The sequence below is a fragment of the Rana temporaria genome, chromosome 12 (assembly GCF_905171775.1).
Source record: "Rana temporaria chromosome 12, aRanTem1.1, whole genome shotgun sequence".
NCBI classification, from domain to species: domain Eukaryota; kingdom Metazoa; phylum Chordata; class Amphibia; order Anura; family Ranidae; genus Rana; species Rana temporaria.
This window is the reverse complement of record NC_053500.1, coordinates 126,890,650-126,915,236: the sequence shown is the minus strand read 5'-3', so window position 1 is coordinate 126,915,236 and position 24,587 is coordinate 126,890,650. Positions and strand designations below refer to the sequence as shown.

Here is a 24,587-nt window from a genome sequence, read left to right as displayed (position 1 = left end):
AGCCAATTTCCAGTTTCAAGACCTGCGTACTGATTGGCCGGGAGGAGAATCTGTGTAAAAATAGCAAATATTTATTCGTTATTGTCACACAACTGGGTGGGCTCGGATCACAGTTCTCTATGTTCCGAGCCCATCCTATTTTGAAGCCTTTTAGAGCCTCTGACTCTAATAACGTGCTTCAAGGAAAAACTCCCCCCCCATTAGAATCTATGGTCCGGTGTCCCTGTATAGAGATCAGGGGGCCAGATGCATGGGTGGGGGGGCACCCATTGGATGGGCCGCAACTGCTTGTACTCTACCAAGATGGCCACCTACACACATAGGAACACAATGTGTAACAAAGGCTTGGGGACAGTATCCACGGCAGGGGGTCTACAGGCATTACTGCAGACTAGTCCTTTACCCTGTACTTCCCTTTTTTAACACAGTCTCCAAAGTTCAGCTCTTCTTTATGTCAACGCACAGGCCATCTCGTCCATTATTTTTTAAGAGCCGAACATTGCAAACACCTAACTTGTCTGCAAAGTAGCTTATAAAAGTGCCAGAAATGTTCCCTTAATGGACAATAACTTGCACATTTTCCATTATGTACCAAACAATACTGAACTAATTGCACTGTTAGATCAATAATTACATAAGAAATTATACTCTTTTAAATAGTCATAAATCATAGTAACTGTAAAATCAATATTTATTTGGATATACTGTATACAAAAGGTTTCCCACAGTTCTGCTCTAGGACGATATCATCTTCACACTCAACATTGAATGCCAATTTCCTGCACAGCTGGCTTTCTCCTTCATTTGAAACAATGGAAACTTTTCGGCCTGCTCACTTGGTCTTTGTTAGACCAACTCCAGTCTATATCTGCAAATGATCTCAAAGCTTTATCCTCGACCCCATCCTATAATATATATAGTTGCCACCCCATCCTTTAAATCCGAACACCTATGAATTACACAGGTTCTTATTTAATGCAGATAAGGCACCAAGTGAGTTTAATTAGCACCTTAATCAGCTACAGAACATGTGTAATTCATATGTGTTTGGGTTTACAGGGATGGGGTGGCAAACCTAATATAGATACAGGGCCGCTGGTAAGGCAGTACAGCCAGCCCTCCTGTACCGACCCCGAACCTCCTCAATTCAAAAGGGGGGCCTAGCATCTGTTGAACAAGAGGGCCAGCTGCACTGCCTTATTGCAGACTCTTGTGGCTCACCCTGCAGCACTGCTGGCTTCTCCTCCTTTTACTCCCTCCGACCTCACTGCAGGGGTATCCATGTCTGTGCCCAACCAACCCCCTGCTGTCTGGGCACCCCCATGTGCCCTCTCCCTTCAGAGAGCGTTTGACAGGCATCTAGTTATAGAATATAATTTGATATTTTTGGGGGGGGAGCTGTTAAGACCCCTTTCACACTGGGGTGCTTTCCAGGCGCTATAACGCTAAAAGTAGCGCCTACAAAGCACCCTGAAACAGCCGCTGCTGTCTCTCCAGTGTGGAAGCTGAGAGGGCTTTCACACTGGAGCAGTGCGCTAGCAGGACGGTAAAAAAAGTTCCGACGCCGCCATCCTCAGTAAGGGAAACAGGCCCGTGTCCTACTGCGCATGCGAGAGGCTCGCGCCACTTTGTGAATGGGTGGCTGCTTTCTGGGTTTCACACAGTTCCCAGAAGGCAACGCGCCACATTCCCCAGAAAACACCGCGAGTAGGACGAGGAAGAAGACCTGCCGAGGTGGAGGAAGAGGCAGATTAGCAAGTTCCGCATAGCAACCGCCCTTTCTGGTGAGTAAAAAAATTATCTTTTTTTTTTTTTTTTTAAAGGATTTTTTTTTAACACCACCACCGCCACCACCACCACCACCACCACCACCAGTGGAACACCACTTTAAATAGCCATAAATTACCATAACATATCAGTATGAATTGGAGATTACAGTATTAGTGAAATTGTGGTTACCGGTAATCAAAAAGAATAAATGTTTTGCAAGCACTTTCTTCTTACAGATGAGAAACTGTATTTCTCAATCCATGTTGCTGTTGTGCATAAATTGAGTTTTGAGGAATTCATTTGCAGAACTGAAAGTTGTGTTACTCAAGAAACTGGGCCACAGGCATATAGGGAGTGATTTACTAATAGAGTGTGTGTGCAATATGAATTTAGCCTCCTCGTTAGCCTTTGTAATGTTGTTTGGGATCAGCCGCCTTTTTAGTGTATATTTTATGTCATGCAGAGTCTCCAAGGAAATAACAATGCAAGTGACATTCCTGGAATACTTGGTCAGATGTTCAAGGTTATACCCAATGGGAACCCATATGAAGAGGTGTACAACAGACCATGCCGAACCTGTGCTGTTGTGGGGAATTCCGGTAACCTTAAAGGATCACGTCATGGGAAAAAAATAGATTCCCATAAACTTATCATCAGGTAACAATGCCACATTGTTATTGGACTTGCCGAGTGGCTAAACTTTTATATATATATATATATATATATATATATATATATATATATATATATATATATATATATATATATATAAATTTATCCAAAGTTTTGTTCCTCAGTAACCTACTATCCAAATTACTGATTCTTGTAAGGTACAACTACGAATATGTGATAACTTCTTTAGTCATTTTAAGGAGATGTAAGAGGGGATTTTTCAGGTGCAAAAAAAACACATGTATAGACAGAAATTTTCTTATGTAAAAAAACATACAAGTTTTATTTTTGTAAAAAAAAATACAATTTTTAAAAACAACAACATAATGTTCTTGCGGTCATGGTGTATGTACAGTGGTTTCTGCTCGGCATGTTTCACCAGAAATATGGCTTCTTCAGGAGGCTCATGAGTCACTGTATAGGGTGTTACTATTTTTAAATAGAAGACATTACATGATAAATGTAATTCAATACATTTAAATATTTAACCAAATTCATTGATTTTATTTAGGAAACACACCTATAATACAAACCAAAAACAACATATTTTAACATGTGATCATATGTGATGGAGATGATATATATCATCTCTATCAAATATGATTACCGGGTATGTATATGCATGCATGGTGAGAAGTACCATCGCATGATCTATCAAAATATGTTGTTTTTGGTTTATTTTTTTTGTAAATATTATAGGCGTGTTTCCTAAATAATGTCTATGCATTTGGTTAAATATTTGAATGTATTGAATTGTATTTATGATGTAAGGTCTTCTATTTAATTATAGTAACACTCTGTACAGTGATTTATGAGCCTCCTGAAGAAGCCATATTTTTGGTCGAGCGGAAAGCACTGTACCATAGGTGTGTGCCAGGTGTGCCTGGGCATACCCTAATCACCCTGTGTGGTGCAGATTCCCCCTGTTTAAACCCCTGATATTTCACCTAAGCCCCCTAATGGGGCTCCTAAAAAAATAAAAATAATGTAAAAAATAAAATTGTAACATTTTTAATAATAAAAATAAAAACTGCCAACACCGCCCACTGCTCTACTGACAAGTCAGTATACAGTATATACACACATACGCATGGGCTTTTGTTGCCCAAAGCAGCCAATCTTATTCTTTGTCAACAGCGTTCCTTGGAAAAGTGACTGCTGCAATCTAATTCCTTACCCAGGACAACAAAATGTACATTTTTCCTCAGTTTTTTTTACATTATTGTTTCCTGCTATAAAAGAAAATATGTATTCCTTCTTATGAGCTCCCCACAGCACCTCTGTTCTCAGCAATCCTACATCCCACACTGATCAGCCAACTTCCCTGAGCTATTTTGATGATGGCAGCTGCATTACTTGGCATTCTTTTGCCAGGTAATGAAGCTGCCCCTCTGGCTCCTCCTCTGGGCTCTTCATTGTATCCAAGCACCTGTATCCAAGCAAAGCAATCTAACGTCCAGGTGTTCTGTTCCCAGGTAGGGTCTGTAGCTCTATCCTCTCTGCTTCCCTCCTATTGATCCTGCCTCTGTGTTAGATTTAGGCATCGCAGACCCTGTGCCTGATGCTTGTGATAGGTTTTTCCACTTGCCTCTCTAGCACTGCCATTAGTGTACCTGAATCTTGACATGCCTGTGATGTAGCCAGGTCTCTTGTCAGCCACCTGGACCAAACATTCCCTGTTTACTGATTATGTATCTACCAGTTGCCTGCACCGACCTCTTTTCTTGTCTATCTGATGACGCTTCAGCCAAGGCATGAGTCCCAGCCATCCTATATGGACATCTGTGTTTTTCTGAACCAAAGGCACTCTTTTCCCACCTTTGCTCTGCCTTTTGTGCTGCCTAGCCAGAGAATACAGAATTGTGTAATATATGCTGGGGAACCCATTGGTTGCGACATCAGAGATCACAGATTGGTTTGTCTTTAACTAAAATTGTTGCCTGTTTAATTCTTGCCTCAGTTCCTGCCTTAGCCACTTCGCTCTTACTGCTACCATTTCTCTGGATGCCCATCCCTTTCTTTTTAGGCTTTTTATGGATGTTTTTAGAGGAATCTGCATTTTATGCCGATCAGTCTTCTCCCCAGAGGGCCTCTGACAACTCAGGTATTTGTGCTCTTCAGCATCCTGTTTTGGGGCCATGAAGCTACCTCTCAGGCTAATCCTCTTGTGGCTCTATTCTCCAAGCTTGCCTCTTATTGATCCTACATCTGTGTGCGTCAGAGTTAAGCCCCACATGCCTTAAGTGCATGTGAATCTTGACATGCCTGTTTACCAACCACATCTCTTATCTCCCACCTGGACCAACCCTTGCCTGTTTACTGATCATGTCCCTGCCTGCTGCCTGGACCAACCTATTGCCCTGCTCTAGCCAAGACATAAGTCCCAGACATCTTTTGCGTCCCATCTGTCTCTATCTTCTTGAACCACAGGTACTCTTGTTCTATTTTTTTTCTGCCTCTACCTGGCCATATGCTGCATACACACGCTCTGAATTTCCAACAAGAAAAGTTTGATGTGAGCTTTTGGTCGGAAATTCCGACCATGTGTAGGTCCCATCTGACTTTTTGTGTCGGAATTACTGACAGCAAAAATTTGAGTGCTGGTTCTCAAATTTTTCGACGGGAAAAGTTCTTGTCGGAAATGCAATTCCGATGCGCAAAAAAAACATGCATGCTCGGAATCAATTCGACGCATGCTCGGAATCATTGAACTTTATTTTTCTCGGCTCGTCGTAGTGTTGTACGTCACCGCGTTCTTGAAGGTCTGAATTTTGTGTGACCGTGTGTATGCAACACAAGTTTGAGCCAAAATTCCGTCAGAAAAAATCCACAGTTTTCTTGTCGGAATTTCTGATCGTGTGCGCGCGCCAATAGAGTAAAGCATTGTGTAATAAGTCCCGGGGCTTGCTTGTCTTAAGGAAATGGTATTTTCTAAAGGTGAAGCTATACTAAGCATTACACTTAGCTTTGGTGAAAGCTGTAACTGTCTCCTACAAACTTTGCCATCACTATAATTATGGTTGTCTACTGAAATCCAAATGTTAATTATGGAAAGCGTTTTTATATTTCACAGCAGGGCACACCCTTCCTGAATGGTCACCAGATGTCGGAGAAGGAAAAATTACATAAAATTAAAAATAACATTGTTAATATTTGTGCAATATTTTTGTGTCCGTCTAAGAAATGTTATTTGTTTTTTTGTTACATCTTAAAACTAACTTTGAACATAAATATGCTTTTTTGAGTGTGTGAGGAAACCTGCTGTTAAAGTATTATGTAATTTAAAAAATAAGGTTTTGTAAACTCCAGAAAGAAAATTGTTTCTGATTTGTAAAATTGTAAATGAATTTGCTAGAGGATTGCATACTGGAGATGCCTGCAGTTTTCATTTGTAGCACACAGGAATCTAAAGATAAGGGGCCAATTTCAGGTACGACTTACGCCAACGTATCTTCTTATACGCCGCGTAAGTCCACGGATGCGCCGTATTCTTGAAACCAGATACGCCTGAATTCTGGCTCCATCCGACCGACGTAAGTCCCCTACGCCGTCGTATCTTGGGTGCATATTTACGCTGGCCGCTAGGGGCGCTTCCATTGATTTACGCGTCGAATATGTAAATGACCTAGATACGCCGATTCACGAACGTACTTGCGCCCGTCGCAGTAAGCTACGCCGTTTACGTAAGGCGTACGTCCGGCGTAAAGTTATCCCTCATAAAGCAGGGGTAAGTCATGTTAGGGTATGGATGTCGGGAAACAGCCATCGGATTTTACGTCGTTTACGTAAGTCGTACGTGAATGGGGCTGGGCGTAGGTTAAGTTCACGTTGTACGCATTGAGCCATCGTATCTTAGGGAGTATATGCAACGTGATTCTGAGCGTTCGTTTGGCCATGCATTTACATGGCGTCACGGTTAATTTTAATACAACACGCTAGGGTTGTCCCGATACCAGTATCTGTATCGGGACCGATACTGAGCATCTGCGGGAGTACTTGTACTCCCGCAAATGCCCCCGATGCCAGATCCGATACTACCCCCCCGCCGCCGTCGCCGCCGCATACCGCAACGCCCCCGCCGCCTATTTAATCAGCGTGCAGGGAACATTACAGCTTTCATTTGAATAGCTGTCTATTCCCCGCCACGCCACGTATAGATACCCGTATAATCCCCCTTGCTTGGGATTGGACGGGTGATCTGTCTATCGAAGTGCAGATCACCCGTCCAATCCCGAGCAAGGGGGAGTGTCTATACGTGGCGCGGCGGAGAACAGACAGCTATTCAAATGAAAGCTGTAATGTTCCCCGCACGCTGATTAACTAGGCGGCGGCATCTATGTATGGGGAGACATGGCTGCATATGTGGGGGACATGGCTGCATATGTGGGGGGACATGGCTGCATATGTGGGGAGACATGGCTGCATATGTGGGGAGACATGGCTGCATCTATGGGGGACATGGCTGCATCTATGGGGGACATGGCTGCATATGTGGGGGGGACATGGCTGCATATGTGAGGCGACATGGCTGCATATGTGGGGGGACATGGCTGCATATGTGGGGGACATGGCTGCATATGTGGGGGACAAGGCTGCATATGTGGGGGACATGGCTGCATATGTGGGGGGACATGGCTGCATATGTGGGGGGACATGGCTGCATATGTGAGGCGACATGGCTGCATATGTGGGGGGACATGGCTGCATATGTGGGGGGACATGGCTGCATATGTGAGGCGACATGGCTGCATATGTGGGGGGACAAGGCTGCATATGTGGGGGACATGGCTGCATATGTGGGGGACATGGCTGCATTCGTGGGGGACATGGCTGCATTTGGGGACACATTTAAAAAAAAGTATCGATATTCGGTATCGGCGAGTACTTGAAAAAAAGTATCAGTACTTGTACTCGGTCCTAAAAAAGTGGTATCAGGACAACCCTACAACACGCCCACTACCTTATTTGAATTAGGCAGGCTTACGCCGGCCCATTTACGCTACTCCGCCGTAACTTAGGGAGCAAGTGCTTTGTGAATACTGGTCTTGCCTCTCTATGTTACGTCGGCGTAGCGCATATGAGATGCGCTACGCCCGCTCAAAGTTACGCCGCTGTACCTGAATCTGGCCCAAGGTTTCCTTTGTGTTTAGTACACACGTCTGTGGGCGGAATAAACAGTATGAATGTTGTCATGTTAAACATTATTTTTCTTTCAGCAGCTGTAGAAAAAAAAAAGTTCAATCTAGGCCTGTCAATGCAATTTATGATTTCCTCGGCTTCAGTTTATGAATGAAAGCCTCTGAAAGCCCCCCCCCCAAAAAAAAATATACACTCCACACCCCTCTCCTGCACATACTACCCACTGCCGTACACTTCACACTGTACATTCTCTATTTATCATTACCACATTCTGCACTATGCAAGTCATTTCGGAATCTATTTAACCACACCCCCTTTTAAGCCATCCCCAATATATAGCATAAACTCAGGGTGCTGCATTATTGACTTTGTCACTCACTGCCTAGGGCCCACTTTTGATTTTGCACGCGGGCCCACTGATTTCACGATACACCCCCGACACTCACTATTTGTCCTGATGACCCATGTCCGGTACAGAAAGAGATGGGAAATCCAAACTTTTAGGCTGTTATCACACCTTGACTTAAAGGGGTTGTAAAGGTAAAAAAAAATTCCCTAAATAGCTTCCTTTACCTTAGTGCAGTCCTCATTCACTTACCTCATCCTTCCATTTTGCTGTTAAATGTCCTTATTTCTTCTGAGAAATCCTCACTTCCTGTTCTTCTGTCTGTAACTACACACAGTAATGCGAGGCTTTCTCCCTGGTGTGGAGTGTCGTGCTCGCCCCCTCCCTTGGACTACAGGAGAGTCAGGACGCACTCTACGTTACAGATCGAGAAAGGAGCTGTGTGTTAGTGGGCGTCCTGACTCTCCTGTAGAGAGGGGAGGGGCGAGCACGACACTCCACACCAGGGAGAAAGCCTTGCATTACTGTGTGGAGTTAGACAGAAGAACAGGAAGTGAGGATTTCTCAGAAGAAATAAGGACATTTAAAAGCAAAATTGCAGGATGAGGTAAGTGAAGGAGGACTGCACTAACGTAAAAGAAGCTATTTAGGAAAACAAAATTGTACCTTTACAACCCATTTAAGGAAAAACATTAGAGTGGACAGGTCTGAAGCCAGCCTTGGAGTTGTCACAGGAACAGGAGGTGGGCACACAATTAAGACACCTGTTCCAGTGACAACTGTCTAAAGGGGGATTTCCCTTTACTTTGGAGAGATTTTCCTCTTACTTTCTGTTGTGCCTCTGGGACAGGAAGTTCTGAAAAAACTTCTTAAAGCGGGAGTTCACCCGAAAAAAATGTTTTAACATTAGATTCATGCTCATTTTGTCTAGGGGAATCGGCTAGTTTTTTTAAAAACAAAGCCGTACTTACCGTTTTAGCGAGCGATCTTCTCCGCCGCTTCCGGGTATGGTCTTTGGGACTGGGCGTTCCTATTTGATTGACAGGCTTCCGACAGGCTTCCGACGGTCGCATACATCGCGTCACGAGTAGCCGAAAGAAGCCGAACGTCGGTGCGGCTCTATACGGCGCCTGCGCACCGACGTTCGGCTACTTTCGGAAAATCGTGACGCGATAGATGCAACCATCGGAAGCCTGTCGGAAGCCTGTCAATCAAATAGAAACGCCCAGTCCCGCAGCCCATACCCGGAAGCGGCGGAGAAGACCGCTCTCTAAAACGGTAAGTACTGCTTAGTTTTTAAATAAACTAGCCGATTCCCCTAGACAAAATGAGCATCAATCTAAGGTTAAAAATTTACATTTCCGGGTGAACCTCCACTTTATTGGGATACAGAAGAAAAAAAAACTCTGGCAGGGGTCTAAACCACTCCCTACCCTAACAAAATATTTTGCGCCTGCCAACAAAATCTATACCCGCGTGGAAACAATTTTTGATTTGGGGTAGAACTGGGTACACCAAAGCTTTTGTGTCTATAGATTCCACTGTGTTAACCCTACTCTGAAATGTTATAATGCCTTTCCTAACCATCCGCTCTCCTTCCATTTTTTAGAATGAACAGAGCTCTCACTTCCGGATTTGAAGAAGATGTGGGCTTCAGGACCACTCATCATTTTATGTATCCAGAAAGTGCTATGCACATTTCAAAAGGGGTCCATCTAGTTCTGGTGCCATTTAAACTGCAAGACCTTAGGTGGATTAGCAGTGCCCTCTCCACAGGAGAGATCAAGTTGTACGTATCCAGTAATGAAATGATTGTTTGCTTATGGAGTTACATTGGGAATAAATGGACCTAAAAGTCACCTTAGCGTTATGCATACTTGGGTTTTGATAGGCCAGTCCTGTTTTTCTGTCTACAAGGGACAGAGCCTGGAAAAAAAAAAAACAGCATGGCCTTATTCATATATGGGCATAGCTAAGCAGATATGGAATAAGGGAGAGATTTATATACTATTTTTTTCACACTACATGGCAAAAAGTTTCTGGATAACTGACCATCCAATATTATGCCGTGTACACACGATCGCTTTTCGGGTTGTAAAAAACGACGGTTTTTAAAAATGTAATTTAAAACGATCGTGTGTGGGCTTCAGAGCATTTTTTGGGTTCTGAAAAACGGGCAATTTTTTTTTTCCGAACATGCTCTATTTTTTCACGACGTTTTAAACAATGTCGTTTTTCGGGTTGTAAAAAATGATCGTGTGTGGGCTTTAACGACGTGAAAAACCTGCGCATGCCCAGAAACAAGTTATGAGACGGGAGCGCTCGTTCTGGTAAAACTAGCGTTTATAATGGAGTAAGCACATTCATCACGCTGTAACAGACAGAAAAGCGCGAATCGTCTTTTACTAACACGGAATCAGCTAAAGCAGCCCAAAGGGTGGCGTCATCTGAATGGAACTTCCCCTTTATAGTGCCGTTGTACGTGTTGTACGTCACCGTGCTTTGCTAGAGCATTTTTTTTTTTAACGATCGTGTGTGGGCAAGGCCGTTTTAATGATGAAGTTGAAAAAAACGTTGTTTTTTCTAGAGCCTGAAAAACGTAGTTTTTTACAACCCGAAAAATGATCGCGTGTACGCTGCATAACGCTTCATAACCCAAAGTATGTGGCTACCCTTCCAAATTATTGCATTCAATGTTTCTGTTGGAAGGTACTCTTAATGCTACAAAATACAGAGACAATTGTGCACTTCCAACTCGTGATGTAGTTTGCGAAGGCCTTTCACTGTACCAGCATGACTATACCCCTGTGCTCAAAGCTTCATAAAGACATGCTGATGATCTCAAATGGCCTGCACAGAGCCCTGAGCTTAACCCTTTTGAACGCCATTGGAAGGAACTGAGATGCTAATTGTTAGCCAGGTCCCCTCCTCCAACTTCAGTTCCTGACCTCACAAATGTTCTTTTGTTTATATAGAGCATTTATATATACAGTGGAACCTCGGATTACGAGCATAATCCGTTCCAGGAGTATACTCGTAATCCAAAGTACTCGCATATCAAAGCGAGCTTCCCCAAACGAAAATAATTTGTTCCGCATTGGGATGCAATACCGCATGCAGCCAGAGGCGGGGGGGGGGGGGGGGCCGGAGAGCCTCAGAAGCGGCCAAAAAGGCCTGAGGACACTTTGGCTGTCCTCGGCAAACCGCGGAAAGACTTCCTACCCTAGATTTGCCAAGGTCAACTGTGCTGTCCTCGGGTCTTTCTGTGCATTTACGAACGGCGCCGATCGGCTGCGATCGGCAATGTTCAGCTCTGCTCGCCACCGGTGCCCCCCACCTCAGGCCAAAAGCAGCACTGCACACCACTTTGGCCTGAATCGTGCTTGTTTTGTGAGTCAACATTCGCAAACCGAGTCACAGAGTCACAGTGCTCGTATTGCAAGACGCTCATTAACCGTGTTACTTGCAATCCGAGGCTGCACTGTGTGTGTGTGTGTGTGTGTGTGTATTTATTTATTTATTTATACACCACTCATAAATCGCCCCTGCCAATTGAAATGAATGGGCAGCACCGGCAAAATGCCGCTGCAGCAGCGCTTTGTGGGTGGTTTTAACCCTTTTTTCCCTCGCTAGCGGACAAATACTGCCACAAAAAATGACGGTAAAGCGCCGCTAAAAATAGTGGCACTTTACTGCCGATGCCCCCACCACCTCAGTTTGAAAGGGGTCTTAGTGCTCTGGATTGAGACAATTATACACTATTGAAGGATATGCTTTGTTCATATTTCATGTCTGTGGTTTACAACCAACATAAGGAATTTCTTATAAGAGTACAGTATTTGTAAATGTATGTATATGGTACAATAGAACAGTCCATTCACCTTTAAAATATTATTGACTGGCATAAATTTTTTTTTTTCTTTCCAGTACATATACAAGGGTCAAGCAATACATTCAAGCTGATAAGGACAAGGTGAGTCCTGAAGAACCAAATAACAAAACACTATAACAGGGCTTTGGCCATAGGTGTAAGTGGAGGGATCTCAGAAAAATTTATAGATCTACCCCGCTTTTTTTTTCTATGAATTTTATTTACTCTTCTTTTGTATTTGTGTTTGTGTTTGCATCGCATACCAGCACATTATTAAATACTTACCTTAGAACGAAGCCCTCCACCACTGACAGGCCCTTCCATCTTCTCCCGGTCTTCCTTCCGGGTTCGCGTCCTCCGGCCATCTGATTGACCACACCACGATGAAGTCACTCTCACGCATGGGAGTCACAAAATGTGGCACGGAGCTCTGAAGGGACGGCACGGGTATACTGTCCCTTCAAAGCGCATGCGCCAGTGACATCTCCAGCTGCATGTAATGTGAATACCTGCTAAATTGTGGAAGTTTAGGAGATATTCACTGTACCTTCAGGTAAGTTGTAATGTACTACTTTAAAGAAAGGGTTTACTTCCACTTTGAAAACCACCAGAAACCACCTAAGTTTCGCCTTTTCGTTGACTCCAAGAGCTTGCACCTAAACAATTACATTTCACTGTAATCCTATGATTTTGACTACATTTATTGTGGGAGATGCAGGAGGACACACAGATCAGCTGAATGTCAGGAGTCTCTCATATCAACTCTGAATTCAGGATTATAAAATGTAGCTGACTTGTTAATCTAGATCAGTGGTCTCCAAACTGCTGCCCTTTTGCGAACCTTTATCTGACCCTTGAGGCAATATTCCTTCCACTGACACCAACGATGGTGGCATAGTTCCTTCCACTGACACCAACAATGGTGGCATAATTCCTTCCACTGACACCAACGATGGTGGCATAGTTCCTTCCACTGACACCAACGATGGTGGCATAGTTCCTTCCACTGACACCAACGATGGTGGCATAGTTCCTTCCACTGACACCAACGATGGTGGCATAGTTCCTTCCACTGACACCAACGATGGTGGCATAATTCCTTCCACTGACAACAAATATGGGGCACTATTCCTCCCAACAGCACCTGATCAGGCATTGTTTACTCCCACTGGGCACAGTCCCCCCCTACTGGCCCTTTCTTTAGAAAGTTTGGAGACCCCTGATCCATACCTCCCAACATTTTCAAATAAGATTGAGGGACACCTACTAGCAAATATATGTAGGCATAGGACACGCCCCCTGCCACACCCCCTTAAAGGAGAATTAACCCCCAAAAAAGGTTTATTAAATCTACAAGGGCTTTTTTTTTTTTACCACTATTATTCCTTTATATTGACTTTTAAAAATTACAGATGCAGCAATCTAGAATTTGGATGAAAGGTTTAGCATTGGGAAACACTTTTTGAAAGATAAAAAGTGCATTTTATATACAACTATATTTGGGCTGTTGCTGATTAAAACTTTCGTGTTCGATTAATCGATTTTTTTTCTAAAGGTTAATCGACCAATTTCGATTAATTATAACGCACATACAGATCCAACTACTTTTAGCTGATCTCCTTGCAGGCTGATTCCCAGTGCAGCTACCAACCACTGGAAAAATGCATAGCAGGATACAAAAAACACACAAAGGCAGCACTCAATGGGAATAGCATTAAAACTTGTATAGTCTTCAAGTAGATAACAAAATAAACATTGCACTGGAGATAAAATTGATGTAGCTACATAAACTGTAAAAATGGTGCGAGTAATACCAAACGGTAGCAAAAGCAGTCATAAAAACATGTAGCTAAGTATGATACTGGTATAAAAATACCACTGCTGAATCCAGATGAGGAGGGGTTATAACATCAGTCCGTCGGCATGTAGATGTCCCATGAAGGGAACTATCACAACTCCCAGTGGATGGCTGTAGAATCCCAGGATGATAGAGGGACGTGATAGAGGGAAGTGTAACAGCCCTTGCGTGTGGCAGATAGTAAGGTCCCGCCGGCATGCAGATATGAAGGCACAGCAAAGGAGCCCTTCAGATGGACACGACAAGCCCCGCCGGTGTCCGTGACGTCACCGGATCTCCGACGGAACTCCCTGAAGACCCGGAATCCGGTGGAGAGGTGAGTACCGCTCAAAAGAATTTTGATCGATCAAAAAAATTAACGATTAATCGAGGAATTAATAGTTAATTTCCACAGCCCTAATATATATAGATCAGACCAAAATGAGAGACAAATGAGGAGAAAAAAGACATTGCTCCACATCAGGGACAGTCCCTCGAAATCAGGGACAGTTGGGAGCTATGCTGATTTAGATATCAATGCAAACAAATGTCTAGAGTGAAATAATGTTTGGACATTATTGTTTTATCCAGGGAAATATAGAAACATATAATATAAATTGTACACTTCAGTGCATGCTTATATAGTAACTACTGTGTTAAAAGTGTTTATTTATTTTTTAGGTATTAATCTTTAATCCAGCTTTTTTCAAATACATCCACGATAATTGGACAAATCATCACGGGAGGTATCCATCTACTGGAATGCTGGCTGTCTTCTTTGCTCTACATATATGTGATGACGTGAGTATGTCCAATGACAGCATAGCTACATAATTATTAAAGGTGTAAAAAAAATCTCAATAGATATTTTAGATCTTAAAGTGATTGCAAAGTCATAAGGTTTTCTATGCATTAAGATAAAAAGCCTTCTGTGTGCATCAGCCCCTAATATTTACCTGAGCCCTATCTCTATCCAGTGATGTTGTAGGAGTGTCTCGGCTGCCCAAGACTATGCCTCCTGATTTCCTGAGACGGCAATGTGGCGCCCTTGGCTCCTGCTGCTGTCAATCAAATTCAGTGAGCCAATCAGGAGAGAGAGCGGGCAGGGCCAGATCGTGACTTGGTATCTGAATGGACACAGGCAGCTGCAGCTTGGGTACCCCCATAGCAACCAGCTTGCTGTGGGGGCACTCATTGGAAGGGAGGGACCAGGAGCTCTGTTCCTGCTCAGATTACACTCAGCTCTAATTTCTGAGCTGTGCAATGTGAGATATTATATCCCTTCCCTTCCCCCTGCTTTTTCAAGCTGAAAAAAAGCCTTTGAGCTGTGTGACTTAGGAGGCTGTAGACTGGAGACAGGACTGTAGATAAACAGATGCAACCTATGTAAGGATTTGTTTTATCTCTGTGTATCACCTGAGGCTGTTCACTTCAGCGAGTAGATGTAAGAGTTCACAACCACTTTAAAATAAAAAGTTCCCCGACATGCAGGCACCAAGAGGTGCCTGCTGTATGCTGACAGCCCTGGATTATGTTTTTTTGCAGTTCCTTAGAACTTCTCTTTGTGCAGAGAGAGAGAGAGAGCACAGGCAGTTATCCGCTTACTAGATTTCTGGCAGGCATTTAAAGCCCTTATCAAATAGATATAACAAAACAATTTTACTGCTATATCTAAAGTGGACCTTTGTCGCCCAGCACTTCAAATCCCTGTTGCATGCAATTAAGAATGCTATTTATTGACTGAGGCTCTGGTGATGTAGCCAGGGCCTCACAGCTACACAACTGCCCCCTGGGAGGGCTACGTCACCGTTGTCTTCCTGGGAGATCTCTGTATACTGCAAAATCTCACAAAATCTAAGGGATCTCCTAATTACACATACTACATTATCTGTGAGGGGGGCGGGGGCTGTGAAAACTATTCTGGAAAGTAAAGAAAGTTATCAAAGACAGTGAAGCTGTGAGCAGTACTTATTTTACTTTATTTTGTAGAATTCTGCTTTGACAGATCAAGGGGAGTAAAAAGGAGAGATTCATTATTAGGGTTAGCATTACATGATACGTGGTATAAATTTTGCATTCTTGGTTCTTAGTCCTGCATGATGCTACACACCACCTTCTGCATATAGAATAAAAATAAATGGAGAATGTAGTGTTACGAAACGTCCCACACTCCGCTTGAGTGCTTTCGTCATATACCGCTTCCTTCCAGTCTGTATATAGAAATCAGATATTCCATCCTCTAACAACCAGAACAAGACAATACTTGTTTGGTTGCTCACTATGGACTCTTTATTAGAACAAGAATAGAGTCTTACATACAGTTGAAGAGGAGGTTCCCCTTTCCTGCTCATATTACTCTAACAATACACCTGTAACCAGAAAAATAAATTAACATGAGCTAATTAACTAATCCCTTAAAGCAGCCGATGTGACTACATGCCCTCCTGGCCATTGTTGTGATTAATCAGGATTTCACTACAGGTCAGACTTGTTGTCACTGGGCTTCACACAGTAGATTATACATTATCATAGGTATAAACACAGGACACCTTCTCACAATAGCAGGAGCTCCAGTAGAAGTCGGCCCGTCGCCTACATTGTACAGAGGCCAATGTGATCAGCTCTTTAAATTAACATGTTGAGTTCAGAATAAAACAAACCAAGAATAGTCTTTATATATAACCTGGGAGATATTGTGGATAAATATCACTGTCCCATTTTAAGTAATCCAAGCCACATTTTCTCAGTCACCCTGTGCCCCCAATGGACACAGGGTAACTTAGACATAGGAGGTGCATGGGGAGCTGAAACAATGGTTTCCCAACCTTTCCAAGGGATTCTGGGTTCCACAGTCCCTCCCGTCACATGTAGCATTGGTAGTATGACACAATGGTTTGACATAAAGCAGTCTTCCGTATTTAGAGCTGTCAATGTTTCGAGATTGGGCTTAAAGGACAAGGAAAAGCACACCCCTTGGATTCCAATGTTTTTAAGAAGATTGCAATGGAAGGAGGATCTTGTCGTCAAACAAAACCAAAAAACTGTTTACTGACTCAATCTTTGCTTATTTAAAGTTTATTGCATTCTTTGTTTAACCGAGAATCTGAGTCACTGGCACAGTATTGGTATCAATATCAAATTAATATAAAGATCACAATTTAAGGCAATTGGAAGCAGAGGTCACAATTTTTTGAAGTTGTTATTTGACAGAGTCTTGAGTTAATTGTGATCTTCTTCCTTCTTAGATATCAGTGTTTGGTTTTGGTGCAGACAGGAATGGAAACTGGCACCACTACTGGGAAAAGAACAAATTTCCGGGGGCCTTCCGCTGGACCGGGGTGCACAATGCTGAGTTTGAGTCTGAACTCCTATCTATGTTGGCCAAAGAAGGAAGGTTGAAATTTTACAAGTGATGGATGTATCTCTAAAGCCATAAGAGAACACTGTGGGAGTTTTTTTTGTACTTTGGTAATAAAAAAATTGCTGCTCATGATAAATTTTGTGCTAATGTTGGTGTCTTATTTTACAACAGAGAAAAAAAGGAAAGTGGGGATGTTTTTTACAGTAACATGTGAATGTGAGCCTTAGAGAGTTTAAGATCAGGCAACGAAAGATACCTGCCATTACATTTATTAGCCAAAAAAGCTAAAAACACTTTTATGAAAGCATGGCTAAGCCTTGCCAACTACCTCTTTCCTGTCCAATGGAACAGCCCTAGTGGTTAGTTCGGGTGCTCTCACTGGACAAGGAAATGGCAGTTAGTAGGCCTTATCCATACTGCAAGGGCAAGTTAGGTTCCATCATTAAAGTGGCGCTAAACCCATTAATTTAACTGTTTCCCAAAACAGTTACAATCAAGGCCTTCTGTGAATGATAACCATCACAGATTTTGGTGCTCTTAACCAGGGGTTGTAAAGGTAGAATTTTTATTCCTAAATAGCTTCCTTTACCTTAGTTTAGTCCTCCTTCACTTACCTCATCCTTCTATTTTGCTTTTAAATGTCCTTATTTCTTCTGAGAAATCCTCACTTCCTGTTCTTCTGTCTGTAACTCCACACAGTAATGTGGGGCTTTCTCCCTGGTGTGGAGTGTCGTGCTCGCCCCCTCCCTTGGACTACAGGAGAGTCAGGATGCTCTCTACGTTGCAGATAGAGAAAGGAGTTGTGTCAGTGAGCGCTCGAGAACGGGAGGACATCTATTGACGTCCTCCCGGCAATTGGGGTCCGCGCTGTAGCCGTCACTCGGCTATAGCGCGAATGCCAAGAGGTTAGTCACGTGAAAATTCATGCAGCCCACCAGCATGAGAACAAGAGCTTTGTTTGCAGGTAAGTTTCACATAATGTATTAGTATGCGATTGCAGGTCAGCAAAATGAAAAAAAAAAGAGGCAACATTTACTTCCTCTTTAGGAAAACAGCATAAAGATACACATAATACCAAACATACATAAAACTAGTTTTGGGTAATCTTTTTGCTGCCCCCAGAGAATTTTTTTTAATTTTTCCCTTGCATACTAAAAAGAACAACGTTTTTACATGGAAATGCACTTAAAACCCCAAAACATTATATATTTCCGGAAAGCAGATACCATGTGGAATAAAATGGGGGTAGTTGCTGTTAACATGTAACATGCAGGCTTACTCACACTTGTCTGTTTTGCTGCATGGAAATGCATTTTAAGAAGAAATTCCATTCTGTGGGTCACAGGCAGGGATGGACTGGCCATTGGGACTACCGGGAGTTTCCCGGTGGGCCGATGGCTCAGTGGGCCGGCTTCAGTGACAGCGGACTGCTGCCCCCCTCCGATCCTCTGTCTCTCCCTCCCCGCAGCGCTCACCTGGGGGGGGGAACAAAGAAGCAGGGGGGACGACAGAGGAGCATGAGGGGAGGGGACAGACAGCTGACTCAACAGCTATGGCCTGGGAGTTTCTCACTTCTGCCTAATCTTGTCCCATAAGGGGGGCACCGAACTGATTCTTTTCCCCGGGTGAAATAATGTCTAGCTTCCCCACTGGTACTGCCTATAAGAGTACCAGTACCAGCCGTTCTACTCTAATAAAGTAGAACGGCTAGTGGCTAGTGAAGGGGGAGCGGGGGCTTGGATGGCCAAGGGGGGGGGGGGCGGGAGTTGTCCGACCGCCATGGGAGAGACCTGTCAAAGTGGGCCAGTCTGGATGAAGTCCAGGGCCAAATTTCTGTCCCAGTCCAACCCTGGACACAGGTTGCAGTTTAGTGAAAGAAAAAGTGAAACTAAATGGGTCCAGTCACACCTACAATGTGTGTGTATTATTATGCGTGCTGGAAAACACATGGAACATTATAGCCTGGTACACACGATTGGATTTTCCTACAAAGTGTAGGACTTTTGTCTGAAGGGCGTTGGGCAGGAATTTGCCTTGCATACAAACGGCAAAGAATTGTCGGCCAAAAAACACTAAACTTGTTTTTTCAGCTCTTTAGCGCCACCCTTTGGGCAACTTTTGCTAATGTTGTTTTATAGTAAGCATTGCTTCTGGGCATGCGTGTTTGTACATTGGATTTTTGTCCGAAGGACTTCTATACACACGATCGGATAACCCGATAACACACATTTGTTGCCGGAAAATTTTAAAGCATGCTATCCAACATATGTTGGCGGAAAATCTGACAATTGTCTGATGGAGCGTACAAATGGTCAGATTTTCAGACGACAGCAGCCTGTCATCACACAATTCCCATCAGAAAATCTGATCATCTGTATGGGCCTTTTGAATCTAAAAAAAGTCTATGGGCTGCCAACGCACCACAACACACTAAAATCAGACATGCGCTTTTAACTCGGTACACCACAATGCACAAATGGTTTGCAATCTGTGTGCGCTGTGTTGCGCTGTCTAGGTGTTTGTTTTATGCATTGCAGTACTGAAACACTCTAATGTGAACAGGGTCTGAATACTGTTTCTATTTTTGCAGCATGCTGTATTGCATATATGAAACAATTAATAATTAAAAAATAGAAATGCATTTGAAAATATGTGTCATAGGTTTCCAGCTCGGCTTACTCTCATTAATAATTTATAAATACAATACTCAGGCCTAAAAACTCTGCAGCCTTCATTAAATTATAATACGGCTGCCACCCAGTGTCTGACTACCTCTTATATCATAAACAAATACAAACTCAAGAACTGAGAATTACGGGGAGCCCATTGGAAAGAAAAAAGCAATAGTTTTCCCATCAATCAAATGTTCATTTAAAGTGTTACTAAACCCAGTAATATGAAAATAGTTCCTTTGCCCGCCCCCTCCCAGTGCCCACAGCTTACAAATCTTCTTTTTACATAAAAATATTGGGGTAGATCCACATACAACGGTGCATTATTGCGCCGGGCGTAGCGTATCTAAGATACACTACGCCGCTGTAACTTACCTTTTTTGGTTTGAATCCTCAACGAATTTGCGCCGTAAGTTACGGCGGCGTAGTGTATCTGTTGCGGCGTAAGGGCGCAGAATTCAAATGGAAGTAATGGGGGCGTGTTTTATGTAAATACGTAGTGACCCGACGTAAACAACATTTTTTTGGAACTGCGCATGCGCTGTCCCTGGGGGTATCCCAGTGCGCATGATCGAAATTAAACCGGAACCCGCCATTGCTTACGACGGTGACGTCATTCTACGCAAATTCCTATTCGCGAACGACTTATGCAAATGACGTAAAAAATTCTAAATTGTACGCGGGAAGGACGGCCATACTTAACATTGAGTACGTCTCAGTATAGCAGCTTTAACTATACGCCGGAAAAAGCCGAACGCAAACGATGTTAAAAAATGCGCCGGCCCGACGTACGTTCGTGGATCGCCGTAACTAGCTAATTTGCATACTCAACGCGGATTTCGACGGGAACGCCACCTAGCGGCCGCCGAAAAATTGCAGCTTAGATCCGACGGCGTACTAAGACGTACGCCTGTCGGATCGAGCCCAGATGCCGTCGTATCTTGTTTTGAGGATTCAAAACAAAGATACGACGCGGGAAATTTAAAATTACGTAATCCTTTTGTGGATCTGCCCCATTGCCACTATATACCTTTTTGGATGTCCTGTATATCACGGTCAGTGATAAACTGCACAGTTTCTCGCGTTCAGGAAGGAGGAGATTTCCACTGCAGCCCGTATACACTCTCACATGTGTGATGTCAATATCATGTGACCTGGCTAGCTCTGATCAACAAGACACAACTGAGCATGTGCAGGCTGGCTACTCTGCCTGTGTTAGCTGGCCTTCCCCAAATAGACAGTGTAGGAGGGGGAGGATCTCTGCATACAGGATAAAACATCCTTTTTTTCACAATGCAGAGGATTAACCCTTTAAGTTCCACAGTGAGTATAAAGCATGCTATGCTGCATATACAGACTGATTTTACTGTTGTGGGTTTAGTAACACTCTTTCAGTTTCACCTTTATGAAAGTGTGGTCACCTCAAGCCCAATCTGGTTCTATATTATATAGGTAGTATCACCGGATATATATGTACATCAGGTTCTCTTATTGCTATTATTTAGTCAAACTTGATCTCTCTCTTCATGGGAGAAGTCAGCTGGAGGCGCAGAGTGACTTCTAAGACCTCCTGCTCCTGATGACCAGGGGCTATGTCAAATTTAGAGGGTGTCTGAGCTGAAAGTTTAGCTCAGACTTTGTCAATTGGGGCTAAATCAGCCTCTGTTCCGGCTATGGCTGTGCCTGGAGGGGTTTCCCTTTGTCTTCCTGTAGGTGGCGATACCACTACAGGCCAATGTTGGAACTATGGCAAGCCATAGTGTATTGGGTGTCTTTCCTCAGGAACAGCACAGTGGGAGTGGTCTCCCCGCCTGCTGGGGAAGGATACTCAAGGGGCAGATGCCATTTTAGGGTGCTCTTCGCCTCGTGGCCCTCCTGGCGCGAGGTATGTGTCGTGTGATTTTTAGCCTCGGGACCATGCTGCATTTCTGCCTGCAAAGGAAAAGAGATTGCGCTAAATTGAAAAGTATTGAATGAATAAAAACACGTGAATGTTCATATTAGTGTACATAAATAAGTCCGCCCATAGGCAAAATATATGTATATATCTCCCAGGTGTATATGGAAATCCACACAGGAAAGTGATTGACAGGAAAGAACCTCCACCGCAGTCAAATCAAGCCTCTTACCGAATGGAGTTGATCTCCAGATTAAAAGAGATCAAAAACAGCATGGTAAGAGATGTGGATAAAGGTGTCCAATTTGAAGCCCAGATGCTGGAAACTCGTGATTCGTATCCTTAAAAGGACTCCCGATATGCCATCCGATGTTATGTAGGAATAAAAGAGGCTCACATAGTGTAAAATCTTAATTTATTCGTATAAAAATAAGTGAAATACACTGGCCAGCTTCAGCGAATACAACCCTGTATCCGGGTAGAAAGAAAACGCGGTGACGTCAGAACGCCGCCTCCCTACGTTTCGTCACGACAGGACTTGGTCACGGGAGCCTGGTAGCCTGGGGCCTACGCTTTGGAGGTGATCCTGTGCTGTCTGTCCTGTGGGAGGAAGCCACTCAATGGAGGAATCCAGGGGAGGACCTGTCCCGGAAAGGACCGAGTGGAAGGCTGGTACTTTGGGAGAGGCCTGGTAACTTATTGAAGGATGCACCGTAGCCTACAATACCTTACAGTGTGCCTGGTGGGCTGAAACCAGGACTGCAGTAAGGTAAAGGAAGCCATTTAGCTAAAAAAAAAAATCCTTTAGTGACCCTTTAAAGGCTCTAAGACTGTAAGGCTGGATATCCGGGTACCAAATCCTGTGGCAGAGGATTCCGGAATCCCTCATCTGAACTTGCAACCAGTCTGTGGCAGAGACTGAGATTATTCTTGTCGTTGCGTCATTCCCGGCTGCTAGGCCAGGTGAGAGGGGCCTATATGGGTGAGCAATACCCACTCGAGAGGAAGTGGTAAGTGTGACTTTGAAGTTTAGCAATTCCCCAGTGATCTGCCTTGTGCGCCTGAACCTTCCCCTGATCCAGAATATATATCGGCCTAAACTGAGGAAGAAATTTGTTTTTTAACCACTTCTCTCCCGGCCTATAGAAGATTGACTGCTGGGAAGCGGTTCTGTTATCCTGACTGGGCGTCGTATGATGTTCAGCAGGATAATATGCGGGCGCATGCAGCATGGTGATCACGAGTGCGGCGTGATCACAGCTGACCATCACATGAACCAGCGAGTGCCGGTAAATGGCACTCCTTGGTTTGAGCTGACAAGGAGAGCCGATCAGCGTCTCCCCCTGTAAGAGGGGGGGGGTCTGTGCTGATAATCAGCACATTGATTATCAGTACAGCCCCATCAGATGTGCCCATCAGCTGTTAAAAAGTGCCCATAAGCTGCCAGTCAGTGCCTCATAAAAATTTTTTTGACAGTGCCAAACAGTGCCCATATAAGTGCTAATTGCCCACCACAGTGCCAGACAGTGCCCATCACAGTGCCAATCAGTGCCCAGCAGTAAAACCTGTCAGTAACTCATCATCAGTGCTGCCTATCAGTGCCACCTGTCAGTGCCAATCAGTGCCACCTGTCAGTGCCCATCATAGCGCCTGTCAGTGCCCATCAGTGCTGCATATCAGTGCCGCCTATTGGTGCCTGTCAGTGCCCAGGAAGGGCAGGAAGGGGCGAAAGTGCCTGGTATTGAAGTGGTTAAAAACATTTTTGGGGATATTTATTATAGCAAGAAGTAAAAAAATATATATTTGTTGCATTTTTTTTGTTTATAGAGCAAAAAATAAAAACCACAGAGGTGACCAAATAGCACCAAAATGATGTTCTATTTGTGGGGAAAAGGGACATAAATGTTGTTTTGGGTACAGCGTCGCACAACCGCGCAATTACCAGTTAAAGCAACGCAGTGCCAAATTGTAAAAAGTGCTGTGGTCAGGAAGGGGGTAAAACCTTCCGGGGGTGAAGTGGTTAAAGACCATACAATGTACTTTCCATGCTTTTTTGATGCAGAAAAAAAAAAACGCACTGGACTGCATGTGGTGTGAGCTGGCCTCTAAATCAGCACTGGTAAAAATAGAATATTTAATTTTTTACCTTTTTTTTATGTCGCTATAGTTTCCATAGAAAATAAAATAGCCGTTAGCGGCCACCAAGTACTATCTTCAGGCCCCTTTCACACTCCGCTGCGACGGATCCGCCAGCTCAGCGGGAGATCTCTCCGTGGATCTCCGCTGAGCGGATGACAAGCAGGGCAGGGAGGGGCTTGTCCAGCACCGCTGTCTCCTATGGAGAGATCGGAGGAAACCGGAACAGCATGTCCGTTTACATCAGATCTCCCCCGATCCGATCCGCCATTGACAGATGGCGACGTATAGCCATCCGTCTGATTGTAGCGGATTGGGTCGGATGTCAGCAGACATGTCTCCGCTGACATCCGACGCTCCATAGAGAAGAATGGAACGGGCGTTCAGGTCCAGCGACAAAACTGACAGGCGGATCTGAACGGTCAGACCGCGTGAAAGGGGCCAAAATAATAGTCTCTCAACTATATATAAATAAATATTAAAAATAATAATATATATATAAAGAAATATAAATAATGTAAATAGTCAAAATAATAGTCTTTCAACTATATATAAATAAATAAATATTAAAAAGAATAATATATATAAATGAATAATAAATAAATATAAATAATATAAATAGTCAAAATAACAGCCAAAATAATAGTCTCTCAACTATATATAAATAAATAAATATTAAAAATAATAGTATAAATAAATAATAAATAGTCAAAATAACAGCCAAAATAATAGTCTCTCAACTATATATAAATAAATATTGAAAATAATAATATATATATATATAAAAATAAAGAAATATAAATAATGTAAATAGTCAAAATAATAGTCTCAACTATATATAAATAAACATTAAAAATAATAATATAAATAAATAAATAAATAAATA

At 43.3% G+C, this 24,587-nt stretch overlaps 1 protein-coding gene across 3 annotated transcripts in view; it reads left to right on the top strand.

Moving 5' to 3' along the window:
* LOC120918801 (CMP-N-acetylneuraminate-beta-galactosamide-alpha-2,3-sialyltransferase 2-like) overlaps positions 1-17,132 on the top strand; it is a 62,266-nt gene extending 45,134 nt beyond the window's left edge. For all 3 annotated transcript variants that reach the window (XM_040330608.1, XM_040330607.1, XM_040330606.1), the window contains 5 exons: positions 2,234-2,427; positions 9,537-9,716; positions 11,855-11,900; positions 14,317-14,436; positions 16,881-17,132. In XM_040330608.1, coding sequence (XP_040186542.1) covers positions 2,234-2,427; positions 9,537-9,716; positions 11,855-11,900; positions 14,317-14,436; positions 16,881-17,048 — 708 coding nt within the window. In that variant the 3' untranslated portion in view covers positions 17,049-17,132. The remainder of the gene's footprint in view (positions 1-2,233; positions 2,428-9,536; positions 9,717-11,854; positions 11,901-14,316; positions 14,437-16,880) is intronic.
* The last annotated feature ends 7,455 nt before the right edge of the window (positions 17,133-24,587 follow it).